This window comes from Erythrolamprus reginae, chromosome 3 (genome assembly GCF_031021105.1).
Source record: "Erythrolamprus reginae isolate rEryReg1 chromosome 3, rEryReg1.hap1, whole genome shotgun sequence".
Lineage (NCBI taxonomy): Eukaryota > Metazoa > Chordata > Lepidosauria > Squamata > Dipsadidae > Erythrolamprus > Erythrolamprus reginae.
Genome location: NC_091952.1, coordinates 134,051,603 through 134,072,857, shown reverse-complemented (window position 1 = coordinate 134,072,857; position 21,255 = coordinate 134,051,603). Strand labels below are relative to the sequence as shown.

The window sequence follows — 21,255 nt, the reverse complement described above, 5'->3', positions numbered from 1 at the left end:
AGGTTCTCCACTTATATAGCCTATGAGAGGGGCCAATTATCCCCAAACCTCACTCCCGAGTTGTCCTTCTGCTCTGAAACTGTTCTTGCTTTCTGGCAGCTCTGCGCATGCGCGCATTGAGAAAAGATTCCCCTGTTCCTCTGTCCCGCTCATGTCAGCCTCTAGAGGTTCTGGAGGCGGGACATACCTCCCAAATGGCCTTGGCTGAATCCTTGCCTGTGGCCTTCTCCAGACTCCAGGCCCAACTTCCTCTCCAGCCTCCTCGCTGTCTGACTCTGCTACCAGCTCCGCAGGCCGCTGGCAGACCACAACACTAAGCCTAAGTGCTATTGCTATTGCTATTACCATCATTATCACATTTATCTATATTCTAGTTTGTCAATACCAATATCCTTGGATTGCAATACTCAGAATTCAGACATGTTTTTCATGCAAGGTCTGATGAAAGCAAGTGGGTGGTACAGTTTATATAAAGTGGACACTTTTTCAGTGAAGCCATAAAAATATGTCCTTTGTTAGGTGGAAATAGTCTATGAGACATAAGTATTGATTTAATTATCTTTAACTTCATTAGAGGATATATTGCATACCATCCTAGAGCTTGCAATTTCTATCCTTTTTTTCATTTAAGATGGTTGCTCAATGGAGCCTGAAAGTGGAAGGATTTTCATTGTGTTGAACTCTGCTTCCTACAAGGAATTCAGAGCCAGATCTGGCAATTACTGTCTTCAGATAACAACCCAGAATTTCTGGGTTTTTTTCTGAGTTTCTGTGCTTTGAAACATATATTGTGCTTCATGAGGTAAAGTGTGAACATATTTTTGACATTTGTTCTATTCAGTCTTTTTCTTCTCAGCTATATTCTTTGTACAATTTAAAGCGGATCAAAATCCAGCAGTGTTAGAAATGTACCATTGATTTCCTCCCCACTTCCATTGCCACATCATTGCATGAACTTTCCTGCTGTTCCTATAATAAAGCCCTCCGTTCATCTTTTAAACAAATTGTTAAAAAATTGTAATCATCCTTGCCTCCTTTTAAATTTTCTAAATTTTTAATTTTTATATTCTGTTTTTATATTTTAAAACTTTAGTGTAAACCTCCAGTATCCCACATCCACCCTGAGTAAGATAGGTGGTTGCATGGAAGTTCTGTCTTAACAATTCATGATCTTTGCTTAACCACAGAAGTGGAAATAACCAGGATTCCCACTGCTTCAGCTAAATGACATGGTCACGTGATATCATGCTTTATGACAACATTGTTTAGCAACAGAAAAGCTGTGTCCTGATTTTCATCATTAACCGATGATGAATTCAGCATTATATTTGCTGAATACCTTGTACAGTTAACTGTCCTTATCCACAAAAGATTCTTTATTTTGGCTTGCTGTGATGTTCCCTTTTCAATGATCGTAGAGGAATAATGTAATGTAACTTACCTTTCAAACTCTTTATATATCTATAATCACTGATCATGTTTAGTGTTGGGCGAACCGAACCTGCAAAGTTTGGGTTTGTACTGAACCTGGACCCGAATTTTTGCGAAGGTTCGGCAAAAAGTTCAAGTTCGGGGGAGTGCCAGGAAGCGCCGCCGCCCACCTGTCACCTTCCGGAACAATCGGGGTGCTTCCCGGCGCTCTCCCAAACCCGAACCTTAGCCAAACTTCTGCCGAACTTCCGGGTTCGGCGTTCGAGAGACCGCCAAGAAGTGCCCCGGCTGTTTCTGAAGGTGACAGCTGAGCGGCGGCACTTCCCAGAACAGCCGGGGAGCTGTCGGCTGGTCGGGAGGCGCAAAAGGAGGTGGGGAATCCCATGAGATTCCAGGGGCGGAGCTTTGATGTCACTGAGACGTCCTTCCTGGCCGGCTGAAACGGGGACTCCAGGAAGGACGTCTCAGTGACATCAAAGCTCTGCCCCTGGAATTCCCTCGTGGGATTTCCCACCTCCTTTTGTGTCTCCCGACCGGCCGACAGCTCCCAGCTGTTCTGGGAAGCGCCACCACCTAGCTGTCACCTTCAGAAACAACCGGGGCGCTTCTTGGCGGTCTCCCGAATGCTGAACCCAGAAGTTCGGCTAAAGTTTGGTTTTGGGTTCGGGAGGGTGCCGGGAAGCGCCCTGACTGTTCCGGGAAGCTGCTGGGAAGCTGGGCGGCGGCACTTCCTGGTGATTTCCCGAGCGCCGAACTTCGAAAGTTCGGCAAAAGTTTGGATTCAGGTTCAGGTGCCGAACCCGACCTTTTTTAAAAATTCGGGTACCGAACCCGAACTTTGTTGGGTTTGCCCAACACTAATCATGTTCTTTTCTACCGTCAGTATTATATACATACATACATATGAAAGTTTGTGTAGCATTTTGAATGATCCACAGGGCTCCATAATATAAATTTCTCAAATAGATGAAACTAAAATAGATGAAATTGCATGAGCTAGGTTTAGTCATATATTTCTCTAATAAATATTGTAAAACAAATGCATAATGAATGGGAGAATCCACAATAGATAGACAGCTGTTACTATTCATATGTAAGTTGCATGTAAAAATTCATTTTAGTTCTCATTAGTGTAAGGAGTGAGATGGGTTTGATTCTCTATCATTATTTAATGTTTATATAAATTCCTTGGAGGTCTACCAGAACACTCCTGATTTCCTCCCCACATAGATATATCCCCATGCTACTTTATGCAGATGATGCAGTCCTTCTGCCTTAGGCTCCCATTAGGTTAAAAGGTGAACTAAGATAATTTCCCATTCATGTCACGTAGAGTTGATGGATTAATAAATTATGAATAGACAAAGTTTTTGGTTTGCTAAGTGTTCCGAATCCTCACATAATGAAATGGACATAAAACTGAACAAGCTAAAATTTTCAAATACCTCAGAATTGCCTCCTGGATCTCAAAGAGGAGAAATGTACATAGTTCAGAATGCTGAAAAATCAGTCTTGCAATTTGTTATTTTTTTTACAGAACAAGAGCTACCTTATTTATTTCCTAAAGTTATTTACAGCTAAAGCATGTACTCATACGGTGCATGACATGGCCCAGGTAACAACTATTCAAAATTGGAAATTGTGCAATCCAAATGATTAAAGAATGTGCTTCAGATATGATCCCATGCCTTTAATGCTCTCCATCATAGTGAAACTAACAATGAAGACGCTCCCAATGGTGCTGTGATAGTAGGACAACAATAGATGCTGAGATAGATTTATCTTCCTGAGCATTCTTAGGAAGTACAGCCTCTTTTGTGCCTTCTTCACAAGCATGTTGACATTCATAGTCCATGAGATGTCCTCTGTGATAGGAATACCCAGAAATTTAAAACTACCAACACTCTCAACCTCTTCGCCATTTATGCACAATGGTAAATGTACATCCTTCTTCTTCCTGAAGTCAATTATCAGTTCTTTAGTTTTTTTGGTGTTATGTAATAATATAATATGGTTTCTATAAAACCTTTAATTAGAATCTGCTTTATACTATTTTCCTTCAAGTATCCAAATCAAGTCATCTTCTATAATACAGATTCTTTTTTTGTTTGCTCCAAATAGACTCTACTTATCTGGATATTGCCAAATTGTATTATGCTACCTGTAAGAAAGGAGCCAAATTTACTGATCCCCACATTTATCAGTATAGCACAATTGTGGTTAAACCTTGAATAATAAATAAACCTTGAATAATAAATAATATATATATTTAAAATAAAAAATATGTTTTAAAAATAAAAATGAAATATATTTTATTTTTGCCTACTTCTGTCTTAAAATTTCAGTTTAATGTCACTAATATTAAGTACTTAGGACAAATAAGATTTTCAAATAATTGTTTCCTAATGCTAGAGACATTTATTTCTATAACAATAGTGGTAATATTCTTTTTATCTCTTTAGCTTGTGTTTTCTACCTGGAATTCCACTTCTATTTTTAAGTGGTTTGTTGATTGTTTTGTTTTATATTGGTCTTTAAACAAAATTAACTTTAAATTTGATTCTAATTTCTCAGAGGGCATGTACTGTAGGTTATTATTAACTCTGGCTGATTAGTATAATGACTTTTTGTTATACTGTACAGTGTTCCCTCAATTTCCGCGGGGGATGCGTTCCGAGACCGCCCGCGAAAGTCGAATTTCCGCGAAGTAGCAATGCGGAAGTAAATACACGATTTTTGGCTATGAACAGTATCACAAGCCTTCACTTAACACTTTAAACTCCTAAATTACCATTTCCCATTCCCTTAACAGCCATTTACTCATCATTATTACTGGTACTCACCATTGAATAGTGATCCTGATATTTATAAACATAATTATTTGTTAACAATAAATTTTTGTTGTTATTTATTTGCAAAAATTATTAGTTTGGCGATGACGAATGACGTTATCGGATGGAAAAAACCGTGGTATAGGAAAAAATCTGCGAAGTATTTTTTAATTAATATTTTTTGAAAAACCGTGGTATAGGCTATCCGCAAAGTTCGAACCCGCGAAAATTGAGGGAACACTGTAATAGTCTTCTGCAGAGAAGTACACGGTAATGATTAATACAGGCTACTAATAATTTGGCTTCTTTCTGAGTAGTTGAGTAGTATTTTTAGCATCCAGTCTGGAAACTCTCTTATGTGTCTGTGGGTCTTTTTTCAGTTGTATTTCTAGTAGCGCCTAATTCCTTCATGTTTGGTAGGGAAGCTGTTTTATCTTTTTGGCATGCCAGTTTTGCTCCTGACTTCCAGGAATTGAGAGGTTGTATTGTTTACTTTCACTGGCTTAAGAAGCCCCTGCAGAAGTTAGATGTTGCCTAACATTTAGTAGGTTGTATGCTTAACATTATACAGTAATGAAATACCAGTTCACAAAAAGCAAAGTACTCTTTTGGGTATAAGTAAAATAAAATAAAAATAAATAATTGAACACTGAGATATACTTTAACTTGCAACTTTATTACAGCAGTTATGCAATGAAAGCTGCATGGAATATTGTCCTGTGGAATATATGAACATTCCCTTTCATTAGGGTGGAGCATCAGCGCGGGTAATGTGGTACACATAATGTGGCATAGTAACCTATGTTAATTAATTTTTGAATCTTTAAAGTGCCACAAGGCTTTGTTGTAGCTGAATTATACAATAACATCCCATATATTACATTTAATAAGTAATATGGCATCAATCTTATTGTGAGTGGTCCACGATCGGATTCTTTAGTGACAGATTCTGAGGAGGATGAACGGGCCCGTCTTGGTACCCTAGGCCAGCGTTCTTGCCAGATGAATCAGAGAGTGAGAGTGAGGGAGAGCTGGAAACTGAGGAACCTCCAGAGACTGTAGAAACCCCAATGATGGCTCCCCTTGAGTCAGAGAGGGGTGAGGACATGGAGGATCAGGAGCCCCTATTAGATGCCCGGGTCAGAAGGTTCAGTTGTCAGGAACGCTTTATGGGAAAAAGTTCAGATAGTGAGTCTAATAAAGAAGTGTAGTCATTTATAGCTCTGGGGAACAGTGACCACACCCAGACAGTATAAAAGGAGGATTTCTAGAAGAAAGAGGCATGATGTGGCAACAAATTATTAGGTGGCATTGTTAGAACCGGAGTTCCAGAAATGCTTTGCTGGCAAACTGTGGCTTTCCCTTTAAGATCAGCAGACAGAGACTATAGCTGTTTGAGAAGCTCCAAAGATTAATAGGATATGTTTTGACAATGCATGTAATCACTGTGGAATGCTCTAATTAGACTGGGCTCCTTGCCTGCAGCCAGCTCCGTTATCTTTTAACTCTTGATCGTGAACACTGCCAGCAGAAATTATAAGGACTATGCTTTGTAACTTTTGTTTCTAAAATACAATTTTGTTCTGGTCTGAACTTTGTGCAGTGGGTGGTTCTTTGGTCCGATCCATTCAGGCCCAAAGCAGAAATAATCTAGAGTAGGCGGTATGCTCCTTTACAAATCTCCCTAAATGCTCAAATTGATTTGTACCATCAATTGTTCATAAGATGTAAGATGGTTCATGCCTTAAAACATTTTGTTAAAAGGAATTCAGCAATTTAGAATGTATTTTTACATTGTAAAAGAAAAAAGAAAAAAAAAACCCTACAGGGCATATATTCAGATACATGCATACATACATAAATTTGTATAATAAACCTTTTAATGAAAGGAGGCCATAATTTTTTACAATAATCCATATCTATCTATACATGAGTCGTGGTGGCACAGTGCTGTTTGGCAATTCAAGTCTCACCAGGCTCAATGTTGACTCAGCCTTCCATCCTTCTTAGGTGGGTAAAATGGGGACCTAGACTATTGAGGGCAATATGCTGACTCTGTAAACTGGTTAGAGGGGGTTATAAAAGACTGAAGAGATATATAAGTCTGAATACCTTGAATATATATCAAATTTCACAGTTGAGTTAATGTATGTAGTACAGGTAACATATTTCCTAAATGGAACAGTCGTTGGACACTGTAGAAAGATGTTTAAATGAATTATTAATTGCATTGTTTCCTCAACATAAATATTTACACAGGTCTTTTTATATAAGAATGTAAGAAGAGCCATGCTGAATCAGGCCAAAGCCCATTGAGTCCAGCATTCTGTGTCACACAGTAGCCCACTTAATTGTACAAGGGGATCTTGAGCAGAAAGAGAAGGCAAAACCCTCCCTTTCCCTTGACCCCCCAACAAATGGTACTCAAGGGAGTCCTGCCTGCCTCAACCAACATAGAGGCGGCACATGGACATCTGTTTCAATAACCACCGATACACTTGGCATCCATGAATCTGTCTAATACTGTCTTGAAGCTATCAAGGCTGACAGCTGTCACGACCTCTTCTGGAAGTGAATTCCATAAACCAACGACCCTCTGGGGGAAGAAATATTTCCCTTGATTTGTCCTTGCTTTCTTACCTATGAGTTTTAGGGAGTGCCCCCTCATCCTAGTATTGTGTGATAGAGAAAAGAATTTTTCTCTATCAGGCCAAAAAAAAAAGAATTTTTCTCTATCCACCTTTTCTATCCCATGCATGATTTTATACATTTCGATCAAGTCACCCCTTAAACACTGTCTTTCAAGGCTAAAGAGACTAAGGCGTTGCAACCTGGTTTCATAAGGGACGTGCTCCATTTCCTTGATCATACTTGTTGCCCTTTTTTTGGACCTTTTCCAGTTCCATTATATCCTTCCTGAGGTGAGGTGACCAGAACTGTACACAGTATTCTAAGTGTGGTCTCACCATCAATTTGTACAGAGGCAACACAACACTTACTGACATATATAAGTGCAAAGGTGTCATTACTTGTCGAAAAAGATGTAATCTATAATCTGCATGTTCTTTAGTGTTATATGTAGTGAGGATTTCTAAAGGGTACAAAAGACTTTTTTCAGCTCTGGCATCAAGTTTAATTAAATATATGTTGCTAAATAACTTCCATTCAAGAGTTGTAGTTGAATTATAGTAATCAGTAATACTGCTGTCTGAAATATTGTAAACTGTCAAATATATATGGTGGGATGATGTTTACAGCTTATAGATCCTAAACATTAAATATTATTTGAGTATGCTAGCTCAAGGGGAAAAATGTAAAATCAAGTTTTATGCTTTGCTAACTGAATTACTTTGAAACTTACTGACCATAAAATAAAGCTACAAATTTCATAAATTATCTTAAAATAAAATAAAAATCTTAAAATTAAACTTACAAAGATGATACTAGATGTATTATTATATAAATAAAAAGGTAGATAACTGAGGCTAAACTGTTTTCAAGCAAAATGAATAAATATTGGAATGTCTAGTGAAAAAACACTATATAACACATTTTCCAGACCATGAGAGTCTTCTTCTAAGCAGGGTACCTTCCTGGAAAGTCTGGTTTAGACCAAAGGATTTTCTCTAAATATTGTATGTGAAGTTTTTTGTCTAAGATAAAAGGTAGATGAGGGTGATGAAAGTGGTATGTAACAAAATCATACAATATATAGACCCACAGGTATGATTCAATGTGTCGATAGTCACCTGCATAATATGACCAGGGTCTTCAAGGAATTACCTATCCCTGTTGTTTCTGCCCACCCCATCAGGTCTATTGGGGAGGACATTCTCTGGGTCCCTTCAACCCAACAATACCACCCTGTTTGGTCTAGAAGTCATGCCTTCTAGTCAATTCCTTTAGAATAGAATAGAACAGAGCAGAATAGAATAGAATTTTTTATTGGCCAATTGTGATTGGCCACACAAGGAATTTGTCTTGGTGCATATGCTCTCAGCGTATATAAAAGAAAAAGATACATTTGTCAAGAATCATGTGGTGCAACACTTAATGATTGTCATAGGGGCCAAATAAGCAATGAAGAAACATAAAATGCTAAGTATTCCAGTAGAAGATGTTAGCAACCCGATAAGGGCAAACAATACAGTTATTTAACATCAGAGCATTTTCTTTCAAGAAAATAAAAAATCTTACATTTAGTATAATTTTGGGATATTTAATGATGCAATTACTAGGCTATTAACACTGATAACAATTTTATAATGCTTTTAAGATTCTATAGATTTGGGTAATATATAGTAATCTACATATAATCAATGTAGCATGCACTGAGAATTTTATTACTGTCATTATTTACTATGTGCACTCATGGAAATAAATGAATGGGTGCTTTTATAGTACATTTTACATGTTTGCCTTCGTTATAGTTGTTATAATAACCCAAATTTGAAATGTCAGTTTGAAATGTGCAGGAATTTTGTATTACCTTTTTTGTGAGATTAATAATTAATTGACAGTTCTTTGTCAGTAAGAATTAAATTATTTTGACTTGCTAACTGGTGCTGTATATAGTTTAGTAAAAATTGTTTGAGTGATGGAGCATTGTAGTGTTTCCCCAATGAATATTTTATGGTTTGTTAATTGGAAGAATATAGCTGACAAAAATGTCTCTGTTCCTATAGTTTGCAATATATTAATTTGGGTGGTCATTTTCATTATCTTCCCTTGTCATCCTTATTCATGGATTGCTGTGGAAGGGTATAAGCTAGCATTGTGCCTGGCAACTGTTACCTAGTGACTGCTTCAGCTGTAATAGCCATTGGCTGTGCTTTTGACTGGGACTGAAGGACCGAGTCACCTTCCTGATGGTGAGTTTTTCTGCATCAGCTAAGGATGAAGAGGAGGGGCAGACTTAGGGTGAAAACTGTAATATCACAAGGAATCATGTAAAGAATAGAAAGAGCACTCTTTCAGCAAACAGGATAGCATCTGCACCTCATTTTGAGACAAAAGCTAGTGTATTACCAAATACACTTTCTTATTGCTTTGGGAAGAGAATGCAATCAGTATTAATTTTATAGTACTGTAGTTTGGACTGCTTACGGAAGTATATCACAGGCAACATGTTATGGATGGCATTAAAAACAAGGATTTTCAGCACTTCGTAGTAATAAGGAACATGAAGCGTGAAACTTAGAAAAGGATGTCTTTTATTCCATTGCTGCAGCAGGAGCAGAGAAAATACTTATTCTCTCTCTCACGAAAGGAATTCCACACCATGGACTACTTTAAATAGCACAAGTGTGATTCCAGGACTTTTAAAAGCAAAAGGAAAAAAAAAGAGTCCTTCACCTGAGCTTTAATATAAAATTGAAGTTACTTTGGATTTTTACTTTTTTTAAGACTGGGAGATTTGCTTTTCTTTGGATCTTTAATTAAAAATGCATTTGATTTGTGTAGAAATAGGTTAGAAAGTAAGACTGCTGCATGTATCGAATGCCTGCTTATTAGTGAGTATTGAAAGAACTTTTGTAACCCATGGATGTGTCATTATTGCAAATGTAATGAATATGTTAATGTTTTGCCACATCATACAAGCTTTTGGAAAGCAGATGGTTATTTAATTACTAAAAAAACCCCACAGCAACTGAGAAAATGAATCCAGAAAATAAATGGAATAATACTCTATCATGACAGCTTTTCTTGTTAAATCAACATTTCATTAGCTTCTCAAAAATGTAGATGAGAGTTGACGATAGCATTATTTGAGCATATGAAAAAAAATGGAGATTGCTATAGACATGAGCAGTGACTGGGACAGAGCTATGAACTTCACTATAATGATCCTATGCTGTTGCAGTTATAGCCTTATTTCAGAAGTCAAGGATTTCACTTTGTTTTTCCTAACATTAAATGCAAGACAGTTTTGTGTTCTGTGAGAAGCCTGGATAATCTTGCTGACATTTTCATATACGGAATTGGCTGTTGAAAATCTAACACTATGCCAGTGTGTGCCTTTTCTTTATTGTACTTTATCTTCTTAACTAAACAGAGAAGATCTAATTCATCAAAGGGATGACTGGAGTCTCCCTATATCAGTTACTACCGTACTTTATTTCTTAACACATTACCATAGACTAATGCAGCTAGTTTGCATTGATGTGCTCAAAACAATATCCATACGAATGCATACTAAGATGATACAAGGAACATTATGATCTGAAAACCAAAAGATACGATATACCAGAATAAACATTTTGCTGGATTTGTTAGTCATATTGTTCTTAAACATTACTGTTATTTGGTTTCAAAAATGGTATATGGAGCTTTTTCTTTTTCTTACCATGCCTTCCTTTTTTTAAATTACTCCCTTCCCAAGGAAAATGTGCTTCTAGAATTTTTAACTGCAACATTGTGTATTTCTTTTCTTCCTACCCTGCTATTTTTGTATTTCTGCCTTTCAAAAGTAGTTGAATGATTGGCTTTGTTTAAAAGTGCCTTGTGCTTTGCTGAGAAAGGAAGGAGGAGTACAGAAAGAAACTGGATAGTGGCCTTTTTACCTGCTTTCTAGATTTCAGTGCTGACTATTCAGAAGCAATGTTAATATTTACATGGAGAAACTGAGGCACAGAAAAAAAATTAGCAGGTGAACAATGGATCGCTAGTAACTGGAATTCTGACTGTATTGTCAAATAATACAAACTATGAACCAGTTCACATGGACTGAATGAAGAATCTGAATATGAATGATAGTAATGAGAATGTTTCTGAGCATCTATCCTGCCCTTTTGGATTTGGACATTATAATGCCATTGACATTTGCATCCTTGAGACTGTTGTTATTATCTTACTAACATTTTTAATTATTACTGGTAACTTAACAGTAATTTTTGTCATCCACTGTGCTCCACTTTTGCATCATTATACCACCAGTTACTTTATTCAGACTATGGCATATGCTGATCTTTTTGTTGGAATTAGTTGCTTAATTCCGACCTTGTCATTGCTTCACTATTCTGTAGGTGTTCATGAGTCCTTAACTTGTCAGATATTTGTGTATGTCATCTCTGTACTGAAAAGTGTTTCTATGGCTTGCCTTGCTTTCATTAGTGTGGATCGCTACCTTGCAATTACAAAACCACTCTCCTATAACCAGTTGGTCACCCCCTGTCGATTGAGGATCTGCATTATATTGATTTGGCTGTATTCGGGACTTATCTTTCTGCCTTCTTATTTTGGTTGGGGAAAGCCAGGTTATCATGGAGACATTTTTGAATGGTGTGCAGCTTCTTGGCTCACCAGTGCCTATTTTACTGGATTTATTGTGTGCTTACTCTATGCTCCAGCTGCCTTTATAATCTGTTTTACGTATTTCCACATATTCAAAATTTGCCGGCAGCACACCAAAGAGATAAATGACAGGAGAGCTCGGTTTCCTAGTCATGAAGTAGATACTGCTGCAGAAGCTGGACATAGTCCAGATAGCCGCTATGCTATGGTTTTATTTCGAATAACCAGTGTGTTTTATGTGCTCTGGCTGCCCTACATTATATATTTCATGCTGGAGAGCACTAAAGTGCTGGAAAATCCAGCACTCTCTTTTGTAACAACCTGGCTTGCTATTAGCAATAGTTTTTGTAATTGTGTAATATATAGTCTGTCAAATAGAGTTTTTAGGTTGGGACTTTGGAGATTGTCAGAGACAATATGCTCAGTTTGTATATGTAAAAAAGACAGTGTGGTTCGAGAGCCTGTTCCTAGAAAACGGGCTAACTCTTGTTCTATATAAGGGGAGGGGGGATAGGCAATCGTGCACTGTACAATCCTATATATAGGCTTTGTAATATTTGTATGTTGCCAGCATAAAATTTGAAGAAGTGATATTAATTGTAAACATGAATGATATTTTGCAAGAGTAAGAAAACATTGCTGGAAAGGTGATGAATGGGGGACTGGTAAATGCTAGCAAAGCTTCCAGCAGACAGAACTGAAACCCAGTTCAGATTGTCACTTATGAATGTGTAAAAAAACCTGTGATGGTGATATAAGTACTCTATGTTATTTCAAAATGCTCATTCGTGGAGGAATACATTTTTTACTAATGTAATATATAAATATGAATTAATTTTATTTTGTTCTTTTGGAGTCTGTATCCCAATTGTTCGGACACATTTTTGCTGTTCAGTGCAGAGCATTTAGCATGTGTATAAAATGGTTTTAAATTTTACATTTTGTATTCTGTATCATGTGGTTTTTCCTAAACTATTATTAAATCATTGTTTAACACTGGAATAAATAATTTTTCAATTGACCCTAAAGACCTTTTCCTTTTTCTGAAAAAAATCTATTCAGGTTTCTAAAGGCATTAGTGCCAAATGTCTTTTAACACTTTGCTGTGTAATAGTATGCAAATTCTGGAATTCAGAGCAAAGGCATTTTTATCTAGATTTCTGTAATTAATGTAAGGACATTAAAAATGTTGGACAGGAACCAATTAAAACGTAGCAATGTCTTGATTTCTATAGAAAAATTGAGAACACATAATCTCATTTAGCTTCACTAAAACCAGTGTGACTTATATAGCTTAGTTTTGTATAGGGTTTGCTCCAAAAATATTAGTAAACCATACTAAAAACCTTAGCTCAAAACTTGTTACTGAGTTTTTACATGTGGCCCACATTTTTAATGTCAGCATTGTAATTTATTATTTCATGACAGTCCATCCTGTGAAAATCTTTCTGTAACGAAGATGTATTTGTACTTAGTCATGTAATAGTAAAAGAAAAACAGTGTCTGTTTCTTAATGTATACAAGTTTCAGAACTCAATATTTCAGGAATCTAGAGCAAAGTCTAATATGTACTGAATAAATCTCTGCATTTTGGTATACTTTCAAAAAAAATAGAGGATATTTAGAATGAAAATGCATCTATGAATGTGAAATTATATGTCTGAAAGAAATTGGGAGTGAGAATTTGTTCCCACAGGAGACAGCTCTCAATATCTTTTTGAGAATGGTTTTCCTATTGCCAAAGGAGATTCATGGAGTGGAAATAATATTCATGAGTTTGAATTTACTTAAGATACTTGCTTAATTTAAATCTCAGATCTAAAATATGGTAGGTGATGTTTTATTTTAGCTTATCTTTGTGATTTTTATGAATTGAGAAGTGTCTGGAGACTAATTACGTTTTCACTTGGGTGCAATGGCTTCATGTTCAAATTCAGGTGTGAATCTCCAGGTAGAATTAGAACCCCCCCCACCCTTATGTGAGATTAATTTGGAATATACTACAGTCAAATTATTAAAAGTGTTAATTTGTTATAATATTATAACCTTAATGAAAAAGTAATGTTTGTCTTAACATTTTAGGCTCTTCACATACAACCAAATGTTGGAAAAGTATTGTATAAAGTTTGAGAATTGTTGTCAGTGATCAATGCCTGGAATGCACTACATGACTCTGTGGTTTCTTCCCCAAACCCCCAAAACTTTAACCTTAGACTATCTACAGTTGACCTCTCCCCATTTCTAAGAGGTATGTAAGGGGCATGCATAAACATGCCACTGTGCCTACTGTCCTTGTCCTACTGCCCTATTGTCCTCATTTATCTATACCTTTTTTTTGGTTATGTTATGTTTATACAAACAACTATTATCCTGTACATGTTTGACTGACTGACTGACTAAACAAACAAGCAAGCAAGCAAACAAAAACAAAAATCATTAAAAAAATCATACATCATAATGTACTCCTGTCAGTGACTACTTCATCTTTAACAACAACAACACAAGAGCACGTAATAGATACAAACTGAATGTAAATCGCTCCAAACTTGACTGCAGAAAATACGGTTTCAGCAATAGAGTGGTCACCCCCTAGAACTCATTACCTGATTCTGTTGTTGCTTCCCCCAACCCCAAAATCTTCAACCTTACATTATCTACAATTGACCTCTCCCCTTTTCTAAGAGGTCTGTAAGGGGCGTGCATAAGTGCACTTTTGTGCCTAATGTCCCTGTCCTACTGTCTTATTATCCTATTACTACTTTCTACTTGTGTTATGTTATGTTGTGTTAATATGTATTATAAGATTATACTTGTTTGACAAATAAGTAAGTAAGTAAGTAAGTAAGTAAGTAAGTAAGTAAGTAAGTAAGTAAGTAAGTAAGTAAGTAAGTAAGTAAGTAAATAAGTAAATAAATAAATAAATCTTCCCCAAAGAGAAAAAAGCAGCATCAAATTTGATACTGTAGAGAGCCCAGCAGGAGGAGGATCTAGTTTGAAAATGGGTGAGTTCCAGCTGAAAGCAGTGGGGAGAAACCCCCTTCCCCAAAACCGTGGTTCATCCAAGGTGGCAGCAGCTTGATATATGGCTAAGTGTCTTAAGCCCTCTCCAGTCACATGACCAAAGTGAAGTTAAGATATTCTCTGTAGGATTTCTCCTTAACACCATTTCCGCATGATCCCTTTGTTGAGGCATATATTGATCCATGTTTATTTTTGTTATAGAAAAAGATATAGATAGATAGATAGATAGATAGATAGATAGATAGATAGATAGATAGATAGAAAAGAGGTGCTCGATCTTCAGCTGTTTGTGCCATCATTGCTTTAATATGTGTTTACTGTTTAGTTTGGTTTCTCTCTATTTTTTCTAGGACTCAGGAGTTTGTCTTTCAGCTGGATATATCTTTGAAAAATAAAAGCACTGTTTTTAAATGTCTTTGTTTTGTGTGTAATGTGTTGCAAATAAAGAAAATTTTGTAATAATTTTTTTAAAAAGAAAAGTAAAAGCACAGAATCAAATTTGTAAATTGTATAGATCCAGCAGGTGGTTACAAAGAAAAATATTCCAGAGGAATATCCACCAATATAGCCCTGCAAAGAAGGTGTGATGTTGCTTGCTATTTCACACAGCTGCAGCAACAGATTAATTATTTCTCCGAAGGAAAATACAATAGTTATGTCTTCTATGGCTACAAGTAGGAAAGAAATAATTCTTGAAACCATGTTCTGCAGGCTTTGCTAATTTATTTATTAACTCTAGAGAATGATGGGAATCGTTAAACACTGCCAGGATAATTAGTAACTAATTGAATGTCTTAATTCTTAATGTTATTTTATGAAAATAGTGTGCTCTATTCAAGAATATGATAATTATAGCTTGTAGTTTAAGATATTAAACTACTAATTTGTTAATAATTTATATTAACCAAATAGATTAAAATGTGGTGTGTTCTATATATTTATAATTAAATATCACCTTTTCTGTTAAGCTAGAACCTTTGTTATATCAGTTCTGTTCAGACAGATAATCAGATTGCGAGTATAAATCCTGAAAAATCTATAGAAGCAGCTGTAATAAAGTTTCTAGCTGCCAGTTTCAAATATTGATGCCTTCAAAATGGGAGAGGAAATAGTAGATAACAACCTCCATTGCATATTGATAGAGCATTTCTTCCAACTACCACTTGAGGCTACCAGAGAGAAAGAAATCAGCAGATCTTTATTGTGCTTCAATTCCATTATCTACTAAATTACTACCTGCTAGCTGCCCCCCCCCCTTTTCTTTGTAATCACTAATTTGTAAGCCTGTGGGCAAGAATTACCTTCTTTCTGATTTTTGCAAGGTAGCCTAGGAACTCTTTGAGTTGAAGACTAGGATAAAATAGGAATGTTTTTGCTGCTACAGCAAAAGAAATATCTGCCTCGCATTCCCAATATATTAATTATTGATTTTTAAAAAAATATTGTGCACAAATTTTACCACTATTTCAGTTATCCTATGGCTTGAATTATAGTCACAAGAAAACAGGAATGCAAAAGGAAAGTTTTATTAATTCTAGAAATGCTTAAAAATATTGAGGATTAAATTTGTATCAACAAGCAACTTGTTCCTTCTTAAAAAATGATGTATCTTGAAAAGGGATGAGAGGTTAAAAGGGTAAATTTATGGACATCTTTTTAGACATTTCATTCCAGTTAAATAAATATATGATTGGAGTCTTATTCACCAGGCAAGAAGCGTTCTGAGGGAAAAAGAAAAGGAAAGATATAAGACTGAAATTTTCTGGAGAAGCTTTTGAAGAATATCTCTGAATTTGTCATCATAATTAAGGTTTGGGAGTTATTTAGAGAGAAATAACATGTTGGACATATGTGTGCTGATACTTAACAGCTGAAGTTTATTTTTTAAGTGTTGATTAAAAAATAAGTTTTCTGTACTTGCTTCGTGGAAATTAAATTCAGAGGTTCTCTTCAAGCCTACCCATCCAAATCTTTTTCATTCTTAGGCAGTATATCTTGGGTTGCAAGAGGAAGAAATCTTGAATGACAGGAAAAAGATCAGATAATATATTGAAGCTTAGGACTTCTTACAAAGATCCAAACAGATGCCATCTTAAAATAACTACTACCATAAATTAAAAGTATCACATGTCCGTTTTAGGGCAAAAGGAAATCCCAGACTGAACCTTCAATTTGTTTTGGTATTTTTTGGGATGATGCTTCTATTCAAATGGTGAAAATTAGTTTACACTGTTAAATCTTCAGCTAGGAAATGTGAAGGGAAGAGTTAGAAACCCTCACAGAAGAGGGTTCTGTTTTGGTCTTTTGGTTCTTACTTACATTGTCATGCCGAAGCCATTGTTTTGAGATGGAGTCTTTGCCTGCCACAAGTAGAATAGTACTGTGGGAATTGGGAAGGGATGGTTGCATGAAAGGGAAAAATACTAGCCACAACAAATTCTTTCCAGAGATTCAAGGTCATCTTTTGTTCAGCACCAGCTGGAAGTACATGGGAGGATTGTGGACGTTGAGAGAACTGGAGTGGTCCATGTGATGAACTTGTGAGTGTGGGGACAAAAGATGAAGTTTAACCTGAGTGGAGAACCTTAGGAAAAGTTAGTTTCGGGTTGCCTACAGTTCGTGGCCAATATGACTCTGTTAATAAATTGGAAGAAACTTGGAAGAAGGCCACGGTTTGAGCTCTGATTTATTTCTCGGTTGTTAATTGGAATGGTGACATACATCTTACTAGAGATAGCTGTTCTCACCCCACCCACCCCAATTCCTATCTTGCAACATCATCCTTAACTTTCTGTCTCCTGGCATTTCTTGTCCTTTAAGCCCGTGATATTAAGAAATGGACTAAAGAGGGGTTTAACTAAGCTGTATTGAAGATTACATTATTAATTTTTTAGTTACATGAGTTGTTAATGAGATAACAATCTTGACACATTGTCAATATGTAAACGTGTGAAGTATTTTAAGAGAAACTTGGTTAAAAATAAGAGTAAGATATTCTGTAGTAAAGAATTAGTTCATGTCCGCTAGAAATGTCAGGGATTTCATGCAAATGTGTATAATAAGTGATAAGTTTTTGTTCACAAAAGCAAAATAAGTGGAAGAATTGGGATAAAGAGAATAACCTTTAGGCAACAATCTTATATATATTATAGCACCTGAATTAAACAGGATGGCTTCTGTTTTTCTTCAATCTCATCTCTTTATAGAGAGCTATTCCATACAATGTTTGTATGGAATCTACTTTGAATGAATTTTATTTTCAACTATTTATTCAACACAAATTGCTAGTGCTCTGTTTGAATATGTTTGGGTACCCTTCTGTGATATCCTACTGATCATTTAGAATGCACTATTTCTGAAGAGACATTTCTTTGTAGTTTATTAATTTGCTAAATTTGATATTACCGTACTTTCTCAGTACCAGCAAATAATGCTGGTTAAGTGATTATAAGAGTTGGAGAGCATCAGGTTAGGAAAGCTGATGAAGACATTGTGGTTGTGTGCTGAAATACGTATATTTAGATACCTACTTATATTTAGATGTGTACAGAAAATAGAAAAAAATGTACTAAGTTCAGGAGAATTTTATATTAGCTGAAGATAAGACCAGTTTCCAAGAGACAAGGAAATTAAGGAATATTGTGGGAGGAAAAAAGTGCAATTTAACAATGCTGAATATTACTATAGTATGAAAATACTTTCAATTGAATTATGGCGCGCGCGCGCGCGCGCACACACACACACACGTGATTATTGCTTCCATATCAATTAATGAAAACTTTTAATTTATCTCATTTTGAAATGCCGTTTTTCTAAAAATAGATTATTCTCCCGTGTATTTTAACATGCATTGTTTTTCTTGGCTGTAATCTCATTAGAACAAAATAAATTTTAGCTCCAAGAGGAAGAAGATGGATGGGTAATTAGGAGATTAGTTTAATTAAAGCAATTGAATAGTGGTTACATTTGTGCAGTTTGGGATTAGATTAATTAAGTCTCTTATTAGTGACAAGGTATCTATAAAATCCTGACAAGTAATAATAGAATATTCTTTATTAATGGCACTATTTTTATAGGAGCCCTTACTAGTTGAGGTTTTCCATTGGGTTTCATAATTCTAGCATCTTATTACTTTCTTCCACTTATTAAAGTTTTTAAAGTTTTGTTTGGTGTATTTCCAATACAATTCAAATTGTTAGTATGAGAGGCTGGGAAATACAACTCCAATTGTTGGTAAGATGCCTGGGAAAGCAATGAAAGAACATAAACAACCAAAACATGAGAAGGAGTCTGCTGTTTGTTCTGGATCTGGGCTGGAATCAGGCCGACTGTTCCACTAATAATAAGAGCTTTACAGGCTGGTAATTTTCAACATAACATTTCTTTTATTCCTTCCATTCAGTTCTCGTCATTGCAGCTCCAGCACAGAAAAAATGTATTCAACTCTTACAGACTAAATTACAAAGTTATAAATCTTTCTAATTAACAAGCTGTCTACTTCAAAAACTTCTTCTCTCTGAGTGGGGTTCCTGTTGTTTAATTCTGTTCAGGTCTGTGAGACCCGAAATCAAAGTTTGAGACCCTGTAAAAAATTTTCCCTGCATATCTGAAACTTGAAATTTTATGACTTTTCATCATTTCAGGAGTTCTCTCTATGAGAATTTTTTGGGGGGGGGGGGGGGGGGGGTCTTTCTTGCTTAAAAAAAAAAGTCACACTTGTACTGTTCCCAGGTCACCCTGAGCTGGACCGAAAACTCTTCATTTGAAGTGCTTATGTTTGGTCAATTTGAAAACTTTTTTCACTTGGAATGTAGTCTGAACATTTCTGCACACAATGATATGAAAATTGAACTGAAAAAAATGATGCATGTTCAGGCTACCAATCCCACACCAGCTTTAGTAAAATAGAATGCATTTTGCAAGCAAAACTATCTATAAATGGAAAAAAAAAATTCACAAAATCGGGGGGGGGGGGGACGCATTTTATCAGCAAAATAAACCAATAAGCATTAATTTTTTCATTTCAATTTTAATTTCAATGTGTGCAGAAATGTTCAAACTTGTTTCCAAGTGAAAAAAAGCTTTCAAAAAGACCAAATATAAGTACCTAAAATTATCAATTTGCGGTCCGGGTCAAATAGACCTGGGAACATAACATTAGGGAGTTTTTTTGAACAGCACAGCAGGGTTAAAAGCAGTATATCATGCAATAGAAATGTTCACTTGTTTGGGAGAGACGACATAAATCACCATCTTGGTTTTCCACTTTGAAGAAAGTGTCATCTCTTCCGTTAAATTCCGGAAGTGATGTAATTAATTAATTAATTTACACACTCTGAAATAGCATATTAAAACTTCTTTCCCCCAATTTCTTCCTTTCTTTTCTGCAACCTTCTGAACTTTGGGTTTAATCAAGGACTGTCTTCTAAACTCGAACTATCAGAAGAAACATGAGTCTGCATACTTTCATCCCACGGCTGTTCTGTTTCACTATCTTCGCTAGCTCATCTGTTAAATCAGGGTAATTGACAGCTTCTCCATCTCCTCTGTCTTCTGAATCTGACAATTCTAAAGGCTGACAGGGAACACACGCAACACTGTTAGTTTATCTCAAAAATGGCAACTGATTACAGATATCAAGAAGTGGTAGAAGAAGTGATTCAAAATATTTTGCTTTGATGATTTCACTAATAAATGAGGGCTGTATATATCTTTTGCAGCTTCAATTAATCAGTATTTACCTCTAATTCTAATGTTAAAGTTTACATAATATTTACTTCCTTACATGTGTGGGACTTGAAAGCTGAACATTTTTATTGTGATTTCAGAAGAAGAAAAGGATTGACAATAAACAACAATAATTAAATGCTATAATAATTCCAAAGACCAGTATTTCTCAACATTGGCAGTGTTAAAATGGGTGAACATCAACTCCAAGAATTCTTCAGCCAGTACACAAAGAGTTAGCTTGGAAACTTAAGTTTGAATAATAATAATGCCATATCTCAGGGACCGCCTTCTGCTGCACGAATCCCAGCGACCAGTTAGGTCCCACAGAGTGGATCTTCTCCAGGTCCCGTCAACTAAAGAATGTCGCTTGGCGGGACCCAGGGGAAGAGCCTTCTCTGTGGCGGCCCCGGCCCTCTGGAACCAACTCCCCCCAAAGATTAGAATTGCCCCCACCCTCCTTGCCTTTCGTAAGCTGCTTAAAACCCACCTCTGCCGTCAGGCATGGGGGAATTGAGACCCTCTTCCCCCTAGGCCTTTACAATTCTATGCATGGTATGTATGTATGTATGTTTGGTTTTTTATATTAATGGGTTTTTAATTGTTTCTAACATCAGACTACTATTGTTTTATTGTTGCTGTTTACTGCTTTATTGTTGCTGTTAGCCGCCCCGAGTCTCCGGAGAGGGGCGGCATACAAATCCAATATATAAATAAATAAATAAATAAAACATCCACATCTTCCTATCCCAGGTTGTTGGGAAGCACTTGATAGGTAGATAAAATGCCAGATTCAGTCTGAACCAGGGGTGGGTTCCTCCCAGTTCGGATCAGTTCACTCAAACTGGTAGCGACCCATTGATGATGTTACGATGATGTCACCTAACCGGATCTGTGGGCGCCACCATCTTTTTAAAAAAAACTTAACATCCATCCATCCATCCATCCAATA

General features: G+C 36.1%; 2 protein-coding genes across 8 annotated transcripts in view; both read left to right on the top strand.

The window, feature by feature from the left end:
* Positions 1-21,255, top strand: part of RABGAP1L (RAB GTPase activating protein 1 like) — a 224,733-nt gene that overhangs the window by 64,101 nt on the left and 139,377 nt on the right. The window lies entirely within an intron of this gene.
* On the top strand, positions 10,154-12,342 carry GPR52 (G protein-coupled receptor 52). Its single transcript, XM_070749044.1, is given in 2 exon segments — positions 10,154-10,991; positions 10,994-12,342. Coding segments are annotated over 2 exon segments (1,083 nt in total). The 5' UTR covers positions 10,154-10,969; the 3' UTR covers positions 12,055-12,342.